General features: G+C 37.5%; 1 protein-coding gene across 1 annotated transcript; it reads right to left on the bottom strand.

Moving 5' to 3' along the window:
• Positions 1-289: 289 nt before the first annotated feature.
• FBXO45 (F-box protein 45) lies at positions 290-14,025 on the bottom strand. Its single transcript, XM_014478812.2, has 3 exons — positions 13,576-14,025; positions 7,955-8,311; positions 290-3,468 (listed from the first exon to the last, which is right to left on the bottom strand). The coding sequence occupies exons 1-3, from the start codon at positions 13,876-13,878 to the stop codon at positions 3,283-3,285; spliced, it is 846 nt and encodes a 281-aa protein (XP_014334298.2). The 5' UTR covers positions 13,879-14,025; the 3' UTR covers positions 290-3,282.
• Between the last annotated feature and the right edge of the window lie 113 nt (positions 14,026-14,138).

Below are 14,138 nucleotides of genomic sequence, written 5' to 3'. Positions count from 1 at the left end.
CATAAATAAAAAGTTAATTATAATACCTACTATGTGGGTTAGGGCCCTATTATTTTCAAAACTCTCTCTGATCAAATCATATCTAAAAGGCAGAAGATGCCTAATCATAGAACCACGATTTTTAAGTATTCAACTGAGCAATACCTACTTGCTTTACATGCCTTGTCAAATGTATATCCAAAATTACAGGAATAAGAATGAAGGAGATGAAATCAGTGGTTTAACATTCAAAAGTCAGATAATGAAAAAATAATGGCAACTAAGAAATGATATATATTAACCACAGAACTCTTTGTATGAAAAGTTTTAATGAATTGTGAACCATTGACCATTACAGACTTTAAACCTTAATATTTCTTCTTTCCTGTGTGAAACCAGATAATTAAACCAGTCTATCTCAAGTATGACAGAAGACCATAGTATGAATAAGAGTAATGTTTTCTTACCCATCGCATGCTTCACTAAAGTTAAGAACCAAAGAGAGTGCTCCTAGTTTCCCAAGTCAACAGAGCAGATCCAATTACACATTTCTTCCTGATCACAGTTTCAGTTGAAATACAACAAATACAACTTTGCCTTTCAATAGCACTTTTTATCCACAGCACAAGCACTTTCCCATTATTTTCTTCTTTACCCTCAATATCCTTGTGAGGTAGTGAAGGGAGGGAGCAAGGATTTTTTTTGCAGATGAGAAAACTTAAGTTGTATTTTGATCAGTGGTTCTCAGCCTTGACAACATACTGAAATCATCTAGGAAGTTTTTTAAAATCCTTATGGTCATGTCATACCCCAGACCAACAAGAGAATCTTAGGTATGGCACCCAAATATCAATATTTTCCAAAATGCATATGACTCCAAAGTATAGCTAAGGTTGAGAACCACTGGTTTAGATTATTTATATTTAATATTCAGACATAACTGTCTTCTACTTAAGTGCTCTCTCAGTAGCAGTGAAAAAGAGACTCCATTTCCTCAAACACTGTAACAGTTTGTCTTAGTATTCTATACAACTACTATTGGTATCCAGTAACAATTTACCCGGTTATAAAGGAAAGCTCCTTACTCCCCTGACGCTCATGCTAAATAAGAACCTCCATTTTATAAAATTTGCAAATCAGATATTAAAGAATTCAAATCTCTGAGAGAAGAATGGCTTTTTGTTAAATATTTAGGCAATTATTTGATTCTAGGTTCAATATGCAATAACCACGTGTTTCTGTTTTTCACTCAGCACCTTCAAAACTTTGTTACAAATGAATGTTCACTAATAAGACAAAACGTAAGATATAAAAAAAGCTCTGAGCAAAAGCTCTTGGAATTGATCATATCCCAATCTAGTTTTCTAATTAGTTCAATATTTATCCTGAATTAGGTCTCTTCTTTAGTTAAATTTTAAACTTTGCCAAACTGAGTTGTTCCACACCAAGAAAAAAATGCATTTCTGTAGCAGCTATATTCTCCAATACATTTAACATATAATTTCACTCTGTAGTATTAAATATGGTTTCTAGGAAGTTTCTTCCTTGATGTGGGTATCAAAAAGGACCTTTTACAGATTTCACCTTTAAGCAACATACCAAATATACAATAAATACTTGTGTACACTTTTTAGGTGGCAAAAATGAAATCTTTGCTCATGACTGAAATCCCTTGCTTCGTGGGAGTACTAATAATATTAACTCTCAAGGAGCAACCCAAGAACCCCAGCCAACTGCTTGCTGTCCCTAACTTTATTAGATGCAAAACAAAATATGCATATAGCAAAACCTAAAAAGTACAAAGATTCCACTTGCCTTAGTCAATTCTTATCACAAAGATGTATCTGAAACCATACAATTTATACTTTCATACAGAAAGATATTTGTTTCTTTTCTAACAAAAGAAAATTTCAGTTCATGTATGTTGAATTATTAATTTGAAAAAGTATTAGTGAAATCAGATTAGTCAAAAATTCTGAATAGGAATTAATGTTAAACTCTTCTACAATGAAACCTTCAAAATGTTGCCAACCTAAAGTTTCCAGCATAAGGTCTTTTATTTCAAGTCCCATGGGGGCAATTATCTATAATGAGATTAAGAACATTCTTAAGCTGGGTTCAGGCTGGCACTGTTTCAGGTGGGTGAGTAAACATTTTCTTGACAACCCCAATGACAAGTTTGAGGCTTAGACTGTTGCCTGATGTAAACAATATGAACTTAAAAAGATTATAATATCTACAGCATTATAAAGTTACAAAATAAAGGATCATTGATCAATTATTTTCTTAAGGTCTGTGACTAACAATTTTCATATTTGAGGCCTATAAGAACAAATGGCAACGTTCTTTATTCTTTTACAAGACACTTTCTCAGAAGGTCAAAAAAATAAAACCAGATACTATAAGATGCACATTATTATTATTACTGATATATGTATGATTAGAAATAGATTTGCCTTTCCTCAATCTTAGCCTGGAGACGAGGGACCTTTACAATAATTTTGATGGTTAAAAAAATAAATCAGACTGTAACAGTCATGGAAACTGTAAGCCAAATATAATACAAAACGAGCCAATACAACACATCTTCTCTTAAAATCCTCTTCTTTGTAGTTACCAAACTGTCCCTAATGTTTTTCTAATTTTGTACCATGTAGTGGTTTTTAAGAAACTGAACTAGAACAAAGCAACTCCTTTGCCCTGTTTTTTTTTAACAGTTTTTTTTTTTTTTTAACACACATACTGTATATACAACTTTTAAAATAGCTGCACAATTTTATATCTCACTGTTAGAGAAGTGCAGTCCAGGCAGACCATGCTTCTCAATATATTAAAAATATTAAATAAAACCCAACCAGTTTCATACTTTTCCAATAGTCAAGCTGGCTGGAAAAAAGGGTCTGGAGAAAAAACAGGCAGTTGTAAAACAGGATCAATCTTTCTTCACAAACACACTACTTAAAAACTCTTGCTAGTTCCTTATCTTATCCCTTTGACACCATCTCTATGATCTCACCTTAAAAGTTGGAAATAACACATTGTTAACTTAGAGACAAAATCTGTTGAAACATGCATATGTCAACTGCCCACTCAACCAACTGCAACCCTGAGGATTTTTCTGGCCCAGTAGAAAGAGGAAACACTAAGATCATCTCTGCTGTAGAGTTGCTTCTCCAGTTAACAATATCATGTGTTTTTCAGGATGTTTCGTGGGCATGCATGTATGACACTGTCACTTCATGATTCTACTTCCCACAAGCAGATATCTCCTCCACTCTGTCTTTCATCCCAAGAAAGCCACTGTCATCCATCCAAAGGTTTTCCAAGGTAAACCAAAGTCACTTCTGTGTTGCCATATACAGCAGAAACTGCTGGATATAAGCAGACCTTTGGAAGTCCTCTAAAGGCAACCCCCAGGAATTCATATCCACGTTCAAAAGCTAGAGTCTTATCTTCCATGTCCAAGATGACTCGAATTCTTTCTCCTATCTGCAAACAGACATCAAAAGAAGGTTAGAAGAAACCCATCAAAGGCATATCTAGAGGAAATCAAGTTGAAAATATTATTAAGAATATACATCTCAAAAGTTATCTAGAAAAACCAACAAAGTTATTTGGTCAGGGAGAAACATCAAGAAAAAGAACACACATCAATTTCATCACAAATGTTTTGATGGTCTTTTTTTAAACTTAAGACTTGTGTGGGATCAATATTTAATACTTAAAATTTTAATATTCTTTCTGAACAGTCCCAAGATTTTTTTAAGGGCTTTTTAAAGAAGGTTACCACTAAAACCTATAACCTGGCACATTTTACCAAAAAAGGCACTCTAAATTTTCTCAAATTACTACAGTAAATGCATACAATGGAATGTTATCCAACCTTAAAAAGAAATTTTAGTATATGCTACAACATGAGTGGACTTTGAAAACATTATGCTAAGAGAAATAAGCTAGACACAAAAATACAAGTATTATACTATTCCACTTATACCAAGCACCTGGAATATTCAAATTCACATAGACAGAAAATTGAATAGAGGTTACCAGAGGCTGGGGGAGGAAGAAATGTAGAGTTATTGTTCAGTGGGCACAGAGTTTATGCTGGGGATGATGAAAAAGTTTTGGATATATGTTGGGTATACACAGTGGGGATGGCTGCACAACACTGTGAATGTATTTAATGCCATTGAATTATACACTTACAAAAAGTTAATAATAAAGACTGTTGTGTATATTTCACCAAAATAAAAAAAATACTATAATAAAACATTTAGCCATTAAATTATACAAAGCAGTTCTACATACAATATGGAAATTATATAAATATGAATCATCAAATCTGGCTATAGGTTCTAAAGACACAAAATACACTTATTAAACAATCACTTTGCGGTCCACTACTCTGAAAGACCTGTTTGTTAAAAAAAAAAAAAGAGCAGCACTGGTTGTTAAACTAAATAGAAGCACAATTATCCAGTTCTTTTCACAAATGGAAAAGTAAGCAAAGAAGTAGCATGTTTTATCCTTATAATTTGCATATATTAGAGGTTGTTGTATCTATATACTTGGAGGCAGAAAGTCCTAACATTTTTCAATCAAAAATCATAATTGAACACTTTCCAGTTATGATATCCCTCAACTGCTATCATTACCTTCCTTCATTGTATTTCCTATCACAAACAACTACCAATATCTTTTTCTCTCTCTCTGCCCAACTCATAAATTAATCCCATTTTACGGACCTAAGAACTTCCAAATTACCAACATCACTACTTTACGAACAAAGCACAAACAACAACAAAAATTAGAAACAAAAAGCTAATATTCTGATGAGTATTTGTTGAGTCATTTTATATTATCTCATTTAATTCTCACATCACTCCTAGGAGTTATCCCTATTTTACAGAAGATGAAATAAGAAAACAGAACCACTCCCGATGAAATTTTCAAGTTTGCTTTACCTTTGAGCATATAGCAAGCACACAGCACAAGGAGTAGAAAGGCCAAGTCTTAGGTGCAGAGGACAAAATTTAGAGATAGCAGCGCAATTAGAAACTTAGAACTCCAGAAGCAATAAAACCACAAAGAGGGTGAGCCCCAAAATAAACTGCCCAAATCCTTGTGTGAGGACTGCATTACACAAACACAGGGAAAACCCCCAGGGAACCAGGCAGAAAAAGCAGCAGCTAGAAGCCAAAAGATGGCAACCCACTCCAGTGTTCTTGCCTGGAGAATCCCAGGGACAGAGGAGCCTGGTGGGCTGCCGTCTATGGGGTCGCACAGAGTCGGACACGACTGAAGCGACTTAGCAGCAGCAGAAGCCAAAAAAACTCAACAAAGACATTAACTGCTATATACAGTTTCAGTCCAGGCAAGTTAACTGCCTACTAGAAGAAGAAAACCTACAGTTTTCAGAACAAAGCAGTTTCTAAAGGAACAAAACATTTCAGAGTTATTGTATTGTTTACCAGGTCCAGTTTTCAATTAAAAAATGAATGGATATGAAAAGAAGCAGGACAGTACAACTTATACACGTGGAGAAAAAAGGAGTCAGTAGAAAGAGTCCAAGTGGGCCCTAGATGTTGAATTTGGAAAAGACTTCCAAGTAGTTATTATAAAATATATACATATATTAAAAATAAGAACTAAAGAAAAACACAGTATTAACAAATGAACAGAGATCTCAGTAGAGAAATGGAAAGCATAAAAATGAACCAAATGAAAATTTTAGAGCTCAGGGGCACAATAACCAAAATTCACCAGCCTGACTCAATAGCGTTAAAATGACCATAGAGTTTAAATGACAAGAAGGAAAAAAAAACAACTATGAATTTAAAGTCAGAACAACAGAAATTAATAAATCCAAAAAACAGAGAGAAAAAGGGACATAGCTCCAGAGGCACAGAGACAAGGAGAATATCAAGCAGTCCAACAATTACATTAAATATAAATGGACTAACTACTTAAATCAAAAGATTGGGTTAGATACATAATTATAAGCAGTCTGGGGGACTCATTTTAAATATAAAGACAGAATAAATGTAAAAGGATGAGGGGAAGGAGGTACTCTGCAATAGTAAACCTAAGAAACTTGGACTGGCTGTACTGACATAAGACAAAATAGACATAAAGACAAGGAATATTACTAGAGTCAAAGAAGGTCATTTCGGGTTTCTTTGGTGGCTCAGTGTAAAGAATCTGCCTGCCAGTACGGGAGACATGGGTTCAATCAATCTCTGATCCTGGAAGATCCCACATGCTGCCGAGCAACGAGGTCTGTGTACCACAACTATTGAGCCTGTACTCTGGAGCCCAGGGGCTGCAACTGCCTAGCCCACGTGCCCCAACTACTGAAGTCTACGCACCCTAGAGCCCGTGCTGCACAAGAGAAGCCACGGCAATGAGGAGCCCACACACCTCAACTAGAGAGAAGCTCCTGCTCACTGAAACTAGAGAAAAGTCTGTGCAGCAATGAAGACCCAGCATAGAAATAAACTTTTTCTAAAAAAAGATTAACAATTATAAATATGCACCTAATAACAATTTCAAAACACATAAAGCAAAAACTCACAAAACTGAAAGTATAGATAAATCAACAATTATAGTTGGAGATTTTAATAGTCCTTAGTAAACGACAAAACAGGTAGAAGAAAAATACAGAAAGCAGAAGACATAAATATTGTTAACCAATTTGACCTAATTGTCTTTAATAGATTATTCCATCCAGCAACAGTATATATTCAAGTACACACGGACATTCATCAGGATAAACCATATGCTGGGAATAAAACATGTCTCAATAAATTTAAAAGGACTGAAATCATATAGAGTATGTTCTTTGAAAAACAAAGAATAAAGGATTTTCACTTCAAAATCATGGCTAGTGACAGAACTTTATCTTCAGTGATTATTAAGTCCAGACATCCCTCTCCTTAGTGTATCTGTAGAGCCTGAAAGAACAGTAAGGAAAGGATTCTATGAAAGAAAATCTTCCATACTTTTATACCTCTGGAAATGGGATATATTTTTAGTTCTTCTACTTCATTATGCTTGACTTGAGGTCAATACTAAGGCTAGAGCTTTCAAACCACATGTCCCTCTAAAACGTGCCATCTATAAGTCTTTACAATTTCCAACTTATCAGATTATTATTTTCTAGATTCTGCTGAATCTATGGTGATCATATAGCTTTTACAAATAGGAACTATAATTTTGATCCTAGAATAAAATGAATATGGGTGAAGGTTAAGATGAAAAGAATTTTAAAATGCAGTAGTTTGGTCCAGCGGTTAAGGTTCTGTGCTTCCGCTGCAGGGAGCAGAGGTTTGATCCCTGGTCGGGGAACTAAGATCCTACATGCCATGTGGTGGGCCAAAAAACAAAAATTAAAAATGTAGTAGTTTGCCTGAACTTGCCTATCTTTATAGAAATCATTGACATCCCCACAGGCTTTGAATACAATCCACACGTCAGTAAGTAGCAGAGAAGAAGTATGTACATACATGCACAAAGGTGCAATTGTGGGGGTGAGGTATCTAGAAAAAGTAATTTAGATGTGCCGTGTTGTAAGAAAGATTACAGTCCAGAGTACAAGCTGGCAAACTATGGCTCCTGGGCCAAATCTGGCTTGCAGTGTATAAATAAGGTTTTACTAGAATAATAAACAACAGAGTTGAACAGTTATGAGAGACAGTATGGACCACAAAGTCTAAATATTTACTATCTGACCCTGTACAGAAAAAGTTTGCCAACCTGATTTAAAGTAAAGACAGATTGCTCAGGGTGAATATGTATAAGGAAAAAATTATTAAGATACTAAAAGATAATCAGAGTAGCCAAAAAAGGCCAGTTACACTATTTAAAAATTACCAAAAAGACAAATAATGCTGCTATATAAAACTTTGTAAATTTAAAACAAATTAAGGCATGATTTAACAAAGGCTCACTTTTCAGAAAATTCTCGGTTTCTCACCTGATATTTTGGTGCATTGTTGCATTGCGGAAAACTGCCATTGACTTCTCCATTATGTAGTAGGTTATTGTCCACTAGATTCCAGCCCCAGCTCTGGTCGTCACTGCCCAGCAATGCCACATAGCCTTGGCACTGCATGGGGGCTCGTTTTGTAGCAATTCCAATCACTGCCACAGTGCCCAGAGGGCCCTCCCACCACACTTCCCACGCATGGCGGCCCTCACTGAAACCGATCTTGGTCCTTGCACCATCAGTGCTCTGAGCGATGGGGTTTCGATGTAAAGTAAAGCCGTTCTTCTTAATGTAGACATTTCTGGAGCAGTCATTAGTGCTGAAAGCATGCTGGAAAGCACGTATCTGAAAAGATGAAAGACCAGAGAAAGAGAATTTTATTTTTCTTAAACATTAAAAAGTACCCAAACTTTAGGGTACATGTTTTTAAACAATAAAATTATATATTTTAAGTAATACAATAACTACGTCTCAAAAATGGCTCATTTTGGGGATGAGACACTAACATAATAAATTACACAACATTAAAGATAAAACTGCCAACTGTTTCATTATTGATCAAAATTCTAAATCGCTGTATAATTTCTCCAAATATACTTCTTAAGACATCAAAAGATATACACAGAAATCCTTATATTTTAGAGGGAATACTGAGATGTTTTGCGATGACATAATGATATTTGGGAATTGCTTTGAAATACCCAAGAGTGGAGTGGGAGATTGGACAGGGTAAACATGAAACTAGACTGCCCACGAGTTAATCATTGGTAAAGCTTGGTGATGGGTACAGGGAGGTTGTTTCCTCTACTCTGGCTTATAGTTCATATTTTTACATTAAAAAGTTCAAATATGTACAGTTTTCATGTAGGCAATGCTGTCATCAAAAAGAACAGTATTTTAAGTAAAACAGGGAACTCAGTCACATTAGCTATGAGAAATTTTAATAACCACAAACTATCTTAGATCCTCTGCCTCCTTGCTAGGTATTACTCATGCACTAAGACATCACCACTCTCATTTTACCAAATCAAATAACCCCCTAGATAGCATCTAAATTCAACCACTAAAATTTATAAAGAGATAGTCATTAACAGCAGCTACCATTAACAGGTTAGTTGACTTTCGGTAATTACTAGTCTTTGAAGCTTCCAAAATAAAGACAGTAAGAAAATTGTTATTACTGTATCATTTCTCATGTTTTGGACTTCCCTGGTGCCTCAGACGGTAAAGCATCTGCCTACAATGCGGGAGACCCGGGTTCGATCCCTGGGTCGGGAAGATCCTCTGGAGAAGGAAATGGCAGCCCACTCCAGTACTCTTGCCTGGAGAATCCCATGGATGGAGGAGCCTGGTAGGCTACAGTCCATGGGGTCCCAAAGAGTTAGACACGACTGAGCAACTTCACTCACTCACTCTCATGTTTTAATAACTTAGAGCTTTTTGGTCTGTATGTTTTTCAGAAATCCCTTCTTTACTCAAACTGTGCAGAAGCAGTTGAAGGCTAGGACCTATTGCTTTAGTTAACCTGAGAAATCAATTCCAGAATCAGAATTTCATCATAGGAAAGACCTTAAGACCTTTACCTAGTTAAACTCAGGAATTAGGACACAGGCATAAAAGTCAACGTGTAGTTAGCATAAGCGTCTCACAGGTAAGTCAGGCACCCAGTGCCCTCATCCAGTGTGCCATCCCCTCTGCCGTCAGTGAGCACTTCACTGTTTAACTGTTGTACGCCATCAGGTCGCAGATTAAAACAAAAACAAAAACCCTCTTTGGTTCAGGCGTCCCATGTTTTCATAAGGGGGATGTAAACCTGAAGTATACCTAATTTTTTTCTGTACCTAGTCTTACTATAACAACCTGAAAGTGCTATATACATCCCAACCATTTGATTCTAGCCAAACATATCTAATCTAACCTAAATTTATCAAACTTTTACAGGAAATACAGAGGACAGAGAACATGTTAAGCAAAACCACAGGAATGAAATCAGCAAAATCCAGACTGAGGATTACTCTCTACAAGGTAAACACCTGGGTTTCTTCAAGAAATAAACTGCAGGGGTGAGAGGTGGGAGAGATGGACGGTGTATCTGCAGACTAAATTAGCCTTAAGTGACATATCAACTGTCATGAGAACCTTACATAGATCTTGCTTACATAAACTGAAAATTAAAGACACAACATTTGACAATTTTATGAGAAAACTGGAATTTGAATGCCGCACTTCCCATATTAAGGGGTTACTTATTTATATACTACAGATGTAATAACGGTATTGGGATTAAGTGTCCTTATCTTTTAGAGATAATGTGAAAAATCATATAAAATGGAAAATACACAAATAAAAAGTCTATAGCTCTTGTTATACAGTCTCATACACAATATGGATTTTGCATTATAGCAATTACAATTAGATGTCAAGTATGACTGGAATAACTAATGTTACTTGGTAATATGTAAAATACAAACTTCTAAAAATAAGTCAAATCCTAATTAGACTGACAACTCCAAATGCTTTCCAGTTTTACACTGGCCCAAGCCTGTTCTTATCCTTTTCTCAGTTAACCTCGCTCCTGGAAATCATATTTGACTCTTCCTTGTTCTTCATCCCACCTCACCCAGTCAGTTGTCCATCTATGTGGACTTGTTTTCTTGCAATTTCTCTCCCAGTTATCCTCTTCTCTGCTCCATACACTTATTCTGATCTTGAATACCTCTGGTACAGCAACCAACCCCTGCCTTCTTGAATTCATCTTATGGACTACTAGTTTTTCTAAAGCACAGGTCTTACTTTGTCATTTCTTTGTTCAAATTTCTGTGGTTTCCAGCTGTAAAACAAAGCCTAAACTACAGACTGAAGCCTTATGTCAAGGACCTCCATGATATCTCTAGTTTCAGCTTACCTTTACATCATATCTCCCACTACAATTCAATCTAACTAAACTATTTTATATCTTTAGCCTTCCCTCTAAGCTACAAACTGTAACAGATGCCTATCTAAAAACTCTTGATGTCTTAACACTGTAAATTCTGTGCTACCAAAACTGAACTCATTGTTATTCCTCCAAAATCTAGCCCAGGTAATCCCTATATTACGTAAGCCAGATACCTAGAAGTCATCCTGAGCACCTCCCTCTTCCTCACCCTGATTTCAAATCTACTGCCAAGTCCTGTAGCTTTTATTTCCTAAATTTCTCACCATCTCTTGTTCTACATACTTACTACTATACATATTTCTAAGGTTCCCCTCCAATTGGTTGTCCATTCTTAAGTCATAATAACCTCTTAAAAATGGAAAACTATCATATCACCAAGCCCCATACTCCTAACTCTCCTTCACTTACAATTTAAAATGGCTTCCTTTTGTTTGGCTCCAGTCCACCTCTTCCATCTTTATCAAATTTGCCTCAATTTTGCTCTCTGTGGTCCAGCCACATTGATTACTTTCTGTCACTCATACTCACCAGATTCCCTCCTAGAAGGCTCTTCTCTCTCTCTTTGGCCTATTTATCTTTTTTTTTTCTGGGTCTCAGCATTATTTTCTCAGAGAAAGCCTTTCCTGACCTCGCTACTTAGGTCAAATTCTCCACTGTTGACATTCAGAGCACCATGGATCTAACCTTCATAGGACTCCTCACAAATGCAATTTTACAACTGTGTGACTATTTGATAAATACCCACTTCCCCTCACTGGATTAGCGCTATATGGGAAAGCATCCATAGCATTTGCATTTGTTTTTATTCAGCATTGCATCTGAAAAACTGAACATAGTACCTAACATTCATTTTTTTTTAAATAAAAATATATACTATTCAAATCCTCTGCTTTCCACTGTCTTGCTTTTTGTTCAGAGTATTTCCTCTTAGTAAAATGTTCATATCCTCCCCATCTTTAAAATTCAGCTTAAATACAATCTCAATCTCAACCCTTCTAAAGCTGTTCACTCAACTTGTGAATTTCCTTCACTAAACTTCTAGTTTCTAACTAATAACCACTAGTTATTTCTATACATTTTTTTTTCCTCTTCTCCTAGACTGAGGACTTTCATACTAGGCTACGTATATCCTTTTGAATTAATCTTTTATCTTCAAGATATTCAAGAAAACTCCGGCAACATCTGAATGCACAAGTCTATAATACCTACAGTGCAAGTAGTACAAAGGCATACAAAGTATTAAAATTTATAACCCTTTGCAAGGATACAGAAAAACAGGTAAAATAGGCTGCCTCCAACCTGGATGGTGGGGGTATAAGGACTAAAGAAAGACATTTTGCTTTTAGATCACTTTGCTTCTTTTGAACACTGACTCACATGAATACATTATTTATTACATATTATTACATGAATCTTGAATCATGTGAACATGTCTATTACAGGCCAACTACAAAAATGTCTTAATTTAAAATAAGTAAAAATAATAAACTTTATGGAAAAATAAAAACTAAATAAGATTGATGAAACCTAAATGTTTATTAGGCACAGTAAGACAAAATTGCAATCTTCTGCCCTCTACTATATGAATTACAATTATTATCCATTGAGCATCTACTAACTGTCCTTGCAACTTATCATGTTATTTCACTTAATAAACAATTTGACATATTTAAAAGTAGTAATCCTTATCCTAACCTTATTAAACTGAAACCTATTTTATTACAGAAGAATACATTTTACATTTATTTCACATGTTTTCCCTTTTTTAGTTGTTAATGTATTTTTATGTTTACCATATTCTAGATCAGACTTTATCCTCTCTCATGTATACTCTTGGTGACTGCAATCCTAAATAGCTGTATCCATCCAAACTGAACTCAAGTTTACAGCCATTTGTTTATATTGCTTGAGGAATGCTCTCAGTCCTACTAAGATCTGCTACTTGTCATTTTTATTTGTATATGAAAGCAAGACTAAGCACAAGAGTCTGGCAGCGGGGGGGAAAAAGGCACCAAAAATGGAAACAGCATGTTGGATGACAAACAGAACATAAGAGACACACCAGCAAGGTGGGACTATGAAAAAGTTGGCAAGGCAATAGCCAATAACAGTGGGACATGGCAATATTATGACTGTTAAGTGGCACCAATGGTACGATGTTCTATTCAAAGCCTGTACCTTTAAAGTTAGCAGATGCCTTGGACCACACTTATTTCTAAGCCTGTAACATAGCGGAGGGAATTCAAGGTCCTTGGGCAAAAATAAAAGTTATAAATCAGAGCTTGGAAAACGTGAGGTGAAAGCAAAAATCTTAGAAACTAAGTCAATAAGGCAGCCGAGATGATCTAATAAAGGACAGAGAGAAAAATAGGATTAGAGTATTGAAAGCTACAACAATGGCCTGTTTTTAAGGGGATAGACGGTGGAAAGTAGCATGATGGAAACCAAGGATGGAAAACCATCTGATCCTTTAAAAAGTACATCACGGAAGTGGGGTGGGTTAAGGAGCAGAACTTCAACCCAAAGAGATCTTTATGGCGGGGGAGGCGAGGTAAGGTACTGACTGGAGCGGTGGAAAGGCGCTTCTGACTCAGAAGCTTAGCTGAGAAATACTGAGAGCTGCGCGGAGAAGCGGGACAGGGGGCAGCGGCGTGGCGCGGGGCTCCCTCACCTTGGCCTTGTAGCTGGGCAGGTTGCAGAGGATGTCCGTGCGCAGAGCCTCCTCTGCCAGGCTGCGGGCGCACAGGCTCCGCCACACCTCGCTGTTCTCATCGCCGTGCAGGCAGCGGTACCAGTGCTTGCACACCAGGGCGCAGCTCCGCAGCTCGGACAGCTCCAGGTAGGAGAACACCAACTCCAGCACCCGGCTGGGCAACCGGCCCCCGGCCCCAGAGCCCGAGCCGGCGCCCGCGCCGCCGCCGCTACAGCCAGCGCCGCCCGAAGCTGCCCCAGCCCCCGGGGCCGGCGCCGCCATCGCCTCACCAGCCGGCCCGAGGGCCGCCGCCGCCGCCGCTTCCCCCCGTCTCTGCTCCAGAGGCCAAGCCTCGCCTTGAGACCGGAGCAGCTCGCTCACCGCCCCTTTCACAGCTAACCGCCCGGCCCCTCCAAACCACTCCCGCCCCTGCCCGGGGGCGTCCGCCGCGCGCCCCGCCTCACTGAGGGCAGACGCACCGACTGCACGGGCGTCCCCCGCCCCTCCCCCGCGGCTCAGCGCGGTCGCCGGAACCGCCCGAC

This window comes from Bos mutus, chromosome 1 (genome assembly GCF_027580195.1).
Source record: "Bos mutus isolate GX-2022 chromosome 1, NWIPB_WYAK_1.1, whole genome shotgun sequence".
In the NCBI taxonomy this organism is placed as follows: domain Eukaryota; kingdom Metazoa; phylum Chordata; class Mammalia; order Artiodactyla; family Bovidae; genus Bos; species Bos mutus.
Note: the sequence above shows the minus strand (reverse complement) of the source record. Positions and strands in the feature narration are given on the sequence as shown.